Below are 8,309 nucleotides of genomic sequence, written 5' to 3' on the forward strand. Positions count from 1 at the left end.
GAATTAACAGTCATATCTTAGATGCTGGTCAGAACAGGTACTGTTACACATTCTTCATGAATAATAGTAAATACAGAATCGCTGCTGGAGGCTACACCATTCCCACAAAAGAACTAAACAGATTAGGGATGAAGCTACAAAATGCATATTCTTACACTCCATAATTAAGTATTGAAATTAGCTGATAATAAAAGGCCACAAAATTTTCTTTAAAAATATATATTTCCAAAAGTCATCAACAACAAAGATCAGCCTCATCACTATCAGGCGGTGAACGTTCAATCTGTCTCAACCGAATTTTGTCTCCATCGCTCACTGCTTCCATTCCCAGCTCTCGTAATCCACTATTTTCTGCAACACCTTCAAATCTCAGAGCTTGTATAACTCTCTGGTTTTCTTGATTTCCTTCCAGTAAGTTGCGCAAGGCGAAGATTGAGGCTTCTTTGATAAGTGGATTCCTTGCATCAAACTGTGTGGACTCCAACAGCAGCAGCAAGCCCTCTATTTCACGAACCTAAAGAGGAGCATATAATTAATTTATGGCCATTAATTATCACCTTATTCTAGACACTTACGAGGTGCTGATGTCAGATGATGATTACGTCCTACTTGAACTTTATAAACTAGTGCTAGTATAGTAGGAACAGATAGCATTAAATATTACATTAGATTATCATTTTGCTTTTCCAATATCTAACAAGCAGTAAGTTTTACATGAAGATGTAATACTTAAAATAACCAAGGAATTTCAGTGATAACTAATCCACTTTATCTGCATTCACCCTAAGAACTTTGTATACATAGAAGAAGGTAAACAAACACAAAATTCTGCATTACCAAAATAATAAAAAATAGCAGGGAAAATTACCATTACCCTCTTTTGCCTTGGGTAATAGTCACACCTAACAACCACAATTGCTGCATACTGGCCTTTTAAGGTTAACAACAGAATTTTTTAAAAAATCATAGATCCCAATAACTTACCTGGTCTTGATTAGCTTTGTGTCTATAAGCAAGACTAGCAATCAATCTTATGAGATCACACTTAAAGCCAAAAGCTGGATGAGATGCAGCACTCTCCATTGTCTCCTTATCATCCAAATCTGCCATCTGGTCTATTGGTGTGAAGGCATTGCCTCCAACCTTTCCAATATCACTCATACACCTCAGCAAATCTGTTGAAATTGTTAAAGGGTTATGATGAGTAAAAGGGTTATGATGAGTAAACTTATATGCTACAATATACATAATTATATTTATAATTATTGTTTTTTTCTATCCTCTTACTTTCTGAGTAAAAAAGTCTTCCAATCAAGATGAAAATAAATTGTAGGAAGAATACATTATCCAACTGGAAACCACTACTACTCATTAACCCACTGCGGACGGGGATAGATTTCATCACCAGTACTTTTGAGCAAGGTCAATGGATGGGTGCCATCTATATTTTAGATTTTAAGTCAAACACATTTTGGTGTATATTACAGCAATTATAGTAATTGTGATTGCAGTTGTCAATATCACTCACTAAATAGAGTCAATAATCACAGTACAAAAATGAAACAAAGCAATGCACTCTCCTCCAACATTAATTGACATGACAACTATCGTCATGTACTTCACGATACCACCGTCAGGCAAAAAACTTGAACATCATGTCATGACACCCGTCTACAATGGGTTAATAATTTTTCAAGTACAAAAAATTTTGCTATAAAACAAGGCTAAGACCATGAGATACTTTAACCCATTCCCGACGGGGGAATTCTAGCCTTGAATGTCCAAATGCCGGGGCGTTCGAATTATTAGGCCTAAATCAATTGAATGGCTGGCACAATACTGTGCCGCCCGGCAACTGGGCTTTTGAATGCGCGGTACACATGCTGTACCACCCGTCCTGTGTGGGTTAAAGTACAAAAATTGCAACACATGGAGATTTACACACATTTTACCCATTCATAAAGCAACAAAAAACACCCAGTTAAGTATTCTAGTCTTAGGATACTGAAGACATGACAATATCTCCCAACTGGCTTTAAGAGTCAATAAGAGCCTCCATTAGAAAATATGAAATATCCTTTACAAAAGCAAGATCCACTTACAAACACTAGAGATGAGAAGACTGGTATCTTGCTGCAGTAACGATCTCCAAGTGTCAGATGAAGCAGCTGAACATGCAAAATTTACAAGTCTTGCCAGAATCTGAGGATAGCAAGAAATATCATATTGCAGAATTGTTAATAACTTCATATTTTCATCCTTACCTTTTCTTTGTGCTTCTGTATATGGATAGTTTGTTATTACCACTAATTTCAAAATTACAGGTATCTTTGGTGTAATAATAATATCAGTATCATAATATCATATTCATTATCTTATTCAAAATGGTTATCATTAATATTTATTAATCTATATTTTAATCTTTCAATTTTAATAAAATGGTCTATCAACAATTTCCAGACTTCCTTTAATTTCATCTAATATTATGTGTTAAATCATGAATATAAATTAAAGGGCCATTTCTAATAGTTTTAATCTATAGAAAAACTTTAAAACAATCAACAGTAGCCTTATTTAGTATCTAAAGGTATACATGTGGAGGAACCTTCGGCTTTGAATTTTTCTTAAATGTGTAAAATAGAGATAGTAGTGATATCTGTTTGTAAACAACTGATATATCTCACGGTATATAATACATTATGAAGAATTTATCTCATCTAATCTTACTTGCTATAATATTAAAACAGGCTCAACAAAAGAAGAGAAATAATATATTTTAGTTCACATTAATCATCTAAATTATAATGAATATCAGTTACTTTTTTCTTTTTCTTTTCTTTATTGTTTTTTTTTGTCAATTAGTAGACAAGCCAATTTAATGAAAAATATACTGCTCTGATCATACACCAGAAACGAAACTGTTGCTTTATATGTACTTCTAAAAATAATTTATATTAAAACCTACCCATCTTTTATATTCAGTTTATAATGTATACATTTATCAGTTTATATCAAAATTTAATCACTTTATATATTCAACCCAGTAATCAGTTTGAAAAGCAATATATTTGGGTAAACCCTAAATAAACAAAGAGCAGCACAATAAAAAAAATTGCTACACTAAAATGCATCTCACTCACCTGAGAATCATATTGGTCAAGATGTCCAATATGGGTGCATAGGATTTTATCTGCATCATTCTGAAATCATGCAACATTCAAAATCAGTTTCATTTCTTATTCAAAGCCATTATGTTTTGGATCATGAAAATAAAGCTCCCAAATCATGATCTAATGATGAAATGTCAATTCTATAGACATTTCTGATAGATTAATTGCAGTGAATATGAAACAAAAAAATCAGGCTACTAAAGTTTAGGGAAGACCAGATAAGCTGAAACATATTAAGTTGGTTACGGAGTGCTTAGCTAATCAATTATTGAGTTTATGATATCACTGTTAATAAATTGCAGTCTGGTAAGAAAGACATAACTGTATAGTTTTCATGCCAGCAGAAAACGTCTTTAAACAGGTTGTTCTTTTCATTTTTTATACCGCTAACATTTCAGCCAATCCTTCAAAGCTAAACATTATGTACTTTGTCAACAGCTACGCCAGTTTTTCATATCTGGATATTGTCTATATCATCATCAATTTTGCTAAATATTGGTGACTTTGATTTACACACAATTAGGACATAACCTAAAACTTTTTGAAAATTCTTAGACATGATTTGGGGATAGCAAAAATATGAGGGAATATCAGAAAATGTTTCAACAAATTTGCTGTGGACTTGCTTACATAATATCCTATGTAAACACGTGGAAATAATAGCTCAGTTGTCAATACTAATAAGATTAAATGTCTTAAACTTTCTGTGAGTTCTATCATGGCCACAGACTTTGTGTTTACAATATCAACAGCAAAATTCTATCTATACTGATAATTTGTCAGTAGTTATGCTGGTTTGGATTTAATAGTCAAACGGGTTAAGATACATTTTTTGCTTAATGGACATGAAGGTATTTCAGGGAAAATGCAATTACAGACCTTGTATTAAACAATAAAAAAAATATGATTGGCCTGTAATTTTTATGCAAATCTGGTATGTTTTGTAGATTTTGGTTGGGACCATAAGCCATACTACTTTACAGATAATATTTTCAGTTAACTCTTTCACTGTTTCTCTGAAAAGGTTTCCTTGTCTGAACTATTTTCAAATTGGTATTCTGTTGTGAAATATAAATTGTCTATGAACAACAGGTGAAAGACAGGCCTCGCAGAATAACTTGATTCTGTTATTATTGTATTCTAGAATTGTGTAAGCTATCACTGCCAATGGGTGCTTTTATGAATACAGGCTCTTCAGAATAAATTCTTACCCAATGTTACAGTTCAGTGAATGAAACTGACACCCGACCATATTTTCTTAAATTTCATATATTGTCTGACTGCTTCAACTTGCCTCATAAATGGTGCGAGTTGGAATGTGAAAGGTTAAATTTTACTTTCTCTCTGTGAGACTATATGATCTGTATAACAGGATAAATCTCTTATAAAGTGCCATCAAATTTATAGCCAAATTCTCCCCAGTTCCCCCACTACATTATAGAAAAAGAGATCTTTCAAATTAAATAACTTTAAAAAAACATACCTTGAAGAGGTTGACAAGGAACTCAATTGTAGCACTTGAAACAGAGTCAGATTTTGACTGTGTAGATCCAGAAACCACAGCAGCTAGCACATCAAGACATAACAACTGTTGTTTGCTTGTAAGGGATGGCCATGAATTTTCAACAACTCCCTTATAACACAACAATAGTTCCAAGCAGAACAACACAAAGCAGGAAAACTGGCTTTCCTGCATATACAGTGTCAGAAGATCCCCTACAACAGAGTGAACTTTTTCATCCCTAAAATGGAAAAAGAAAGATGAAATAAATGATCTGATGTCAAAATGCATCTATCCAATATTGGTTTACCTTAATTTTGAATATATCATATTCCCTATTTTTTCCCTTTTAACTGATACCATAATACAAATAATCAAAGTATTATCTCACCTGCTAAACTCATTTATCAATTCTGTCTCTAAGAGACAATTATGTAATATCATACATGCCATCTGTGACACTTTCCAGTCTTCATAAGTAAGCAGATGCCTGGGGAAAAACAATTAATTTATGAATATTTAAAAAAAATGGTGAACCCCATGTTCTTTCATACTTTTGCCAAGCCTGAACTTCATATCAATAAACTGTACCAATGCACTAATTTATATTCTTATTAGTGCCGAAGTAAATAAAGTCAAGAAAACCATTAAGGGGTGTGCTAAAACAGATGGGGAATTTGGAGGTAGGAATGTTGAAGTGGAAGAAATGGAGCATTGTATATCTGGTAAGACAGCAAAAATATTTCCATCCATATAACTTCATTTGCCTGACAGAGTGACAACAAATAATAAAATAAAATCGTCATAATGGTATAAACATTCTTGATGTCCACTGGTTTCCCAAAGTAAAATAGCAAATGAACCTGTTTTTTTTCTCTCTTCTTTTTTTTTTTTTTATCCCTTGCATGTTTTTCAATCACATTAACCCTCTCTGGACGGGTGGTACACTACGGTACCGCTCATTCAAGGGCCCGTTTGCCGGGTGGCACCATATGGTGCCAGTCATTTAATTGATTTAGGCCTAAGCGTTCGAGAGCCCCGGCATTGTAACACGCAAGGCTGGAATGCCCCAGTCGTGAGTGGGTTAACCCATTGCAGACGGAGATAAACTTGCTTGCCCAGCCTCCAAGATAGGTTTTATTTTAGAGAGAGACCACTTGAAGCAATATAATTTGAAGCATCCAAATCTCTTTCAGTCATTCATTGTAAAACTAGAGCGGTTTTTGTGTTTTATTTTTTTGCGTGTTTTATTGAGTTTAGAGACTTATATGTGCCGTATGACAGGCTCTATCAGTGCTGCAGTTGACTAAAATTGTAGTATGTTATCCATATTAGCTCATTATTTCCTTTATACTCAATGTGATAGAAGTATTGCTGTTTTATTGGAGGACAAAAGGCAACTTTATTTTTTCGTATTTTTGTGCTGTCAAGAACGAATACGAAACATATAACCACCTACAATAAAGATAACAAGAAGAGGTAGGGAAGAGGAATGAAACCTGTGCTTGTGACTGTGAGTGCCACAGTGAAAGACATCCATATTGGCACAGGAGCACATTTTAGACACTGGGTATGGATTGAGTCACCTTCCTCTTCTGCCTGCACATCCTTCATCGGCGGTACTTTAGAGCAAGGGTTCATCAACTTAGTGTGTGCCATCGCTCTATAGAGACAGTGCATGCTAGAGACCGTGGATGGGTGCCATTCAAGGCTCTCTCACCTGCTGGTGCTAGAAAAAAGTGGTGCCATCTAGGTTTTGGACGTTAAGCTTGCACGATATTACGGTAATTATAGTAATTAGGACTGCAATAGCCATCATCACTCATTCCTTTTTCATAGTAAAATAAAATAGCACAGTGATCCAAAATCCCCGAACGTCATGACGCCCGTCGTCAGGCCAAAGCTCCTACGTCATGTATGTCATGACACCCGTACGCAATGGGTTAAGAAGTAAAAATAATCAATTAACCATTACAAATCCTACCTTAGGAGTGGATGTACATGTTGCCAGAGCAGCTTCCTGGTTGTGGGGTTTGCTGCTACCATGTTGCCGAGGCAAAAGACACACGCAGAAGCTAAGGTGGAATGGGCCTTCTGCCACTCGCTTCTGTCATCCTCGTCATCTTTGTCTCCTAATGAATGACTTTGGTCCTTTGCATCATCACTGTTATCTCCTACTGCTAGTTCTGAATCATCTGGATTCTTGATATCACTCTTGGATTCCCCTTCCTCTTTACATTGGAATGTCCAGCAAGTTGAGGCTAATACTGGTTTCAAAAGGTCTTCTGTTTCAGCAACCTAGCAGGGTGGAACATTGAATATTTTTTTGTATTGAATGGCATGACTTATGTCATATATATACATATATATATATATATATATATATATATATATATATATATATATATATATATATATATATATACATATATATACATATATATATATATATATATATATATATATATATATATATATATATATATATATATATATATATATATATATATCTGCCATTCCCCAGTAAAACTAATTTCCCCATAGTCTTCATATATTGAAATCCTACCCAAAAAAGTTTAAACTGCAGGATAAAATTTTCAAGTGATGAAGAGTTTGAACTTTTTTCATTTAGAAAGGGATTCTTTACATGTTCCTAGGGCTTTTTCATAGGGGAAGTAATGAGCTGTGCAAAATGAAGCTTGCACAAGTATGTGCATGCACATGTGCAAAATATTGATGTTAGACTATAATAACAAGTTGTTACCAGTAACTGGGTTCGAGGGCAATACGCAAAGCTGTTCCGCAGACAGCAAAGAGCTGCCGACACTGTTGCAAGACTCTCCACAGATGGTTTTACAGTGAGATCTTTTGTCCATTTTTGTACCTCTCCCTTGATAATTCCACAAACACTCCAAATCACTGAAGAATCTAGCTCCGACCTGTTAAAGAAAGTGTACTTTAGCAATATAGATATTCAAATAATTTGGTGTCGTATAAAAGCCTTATCTGACTCTAGGACTACCACCCTTTCTGCAAGGCCTAGGGGTTGCTATCTGGGGAACTAAGGGACCCAAATCTAAAGCATTCTTTGCCCAGCTTCAGCTATTTTTTTTAGCAAACAATAAAGATCTATAGTCTATGATCTTTTCTCATAAGTTTGCTAATCATTGTTCCTCAGTTGTAACATTATTTTTAAAATTTTGAAGCCAGCCTATATGCACTAAGCTTGGTGGAATGGGCTTTCAATGTAACCTACAGCAAGAGGCTGGGTGGGCAGAGGAAGCTCAATCAAGAAATACAGCTACATATATACAAATATAAAGTAAGGCAAATCAGAAATTCAAATTGTTTGACAGAATAGTGGAGAAACAGACAAAAAATTTAGATAAAGTGGACCAGATGCAAAAACAGTCAAGATTTAAAAAATTCAAGAGACTTGAGAGAAAGCTACAATTCTCTTACCTGTTTACACGCAAGATTTCCTTCTGGAGATTTTTCAGTTTTGCAGTACATTCTAAAATGTCTCCGTTACCATACAAAACTAGAGCTTCTTTTGCTTCAGTCACAACTTCACACTCTGCCATTGTGACGAATGTATCTCTGTAAAACAAGGGAATGTAAACAATTCTTTCTTATTG

The 8,309-nt window shown here is 34.6% G+C and overlaps 1 protein-coding gene across 4 annotated transcripts in view; it reads right to left on the reverse strand.

The window, feature by feature from the left end:
- Positions 1 to 203: 203 nt before the first annotated feature.
- LOC122246010 (ataxin-10) overlaps positions 204 to 8,309 on the reverse strand; it is a 9,346-nt gene continuing 1,240 nt past the window's right edge. For all 4 annotated transcript variants that reach the window (XM_043004258.2, XM_086546561.1, XM_086546562.1 and 1 more), the window contains exons 2-10: positions 8,134 to 8,271; positions 7,436 to 7,610; positions 6,656 to 6,969; positions 5,063 to 5,161; positions 4,654 to 4,912; positions 3,141 to 3,200; positions 2,103 to 2,202; positions 985 to 1,175; positions 204 to 514 (exon numbers count right to left, since the gene is read on the reverse strand). In XM_043004258.2, the coding sequence (XP_042860192.2) occupies positions 236 to 514; positions 985 to 1,175; positions 2,103 to 2,202; positions 3,141 to 3,200; positions 4,654 to 4,912; positions 5,063 to 5,161; positions 6,656 to 6,969; positions 7,436 to 7,610; positions 8,134 to 8,255 (1,599 nt within the window). In that variant the 5' untranslated portion in view covers positions 8,256 to 8,271 and the 3' untranslated portion in view covers positions 204 to 235. The remainder of the gene's footprint in view (positions 515 to 984; positions 1,176 to 2,102; positions 2,203 to 3,140; positions 3,201 to 4,653; positions 4,913 to 5,062; positions 5,162 to 6,655; positions 6,970 to 7,435; positions 7,611 to 8,133; positions 8,272 to 8,309) is intronic.

This window comes from Penaeus japonicus, unplaced genomic scaffold (assembly GCF_977035675.1).
Source record: "Penaeus japonicus unplaced genomic scaffold, GWHDUDI00000001_assembly GWHDUDI00000018, whole genome shotgun sequence".
In the NCBI taxonomy this organism is placed as follows: domain Eukaryota; kingdom Metazoa; phylum Arthropoda; class Malacostraca; order Decapoda; family Penaeidae; genus Penaeus; species Penaeus japonicus.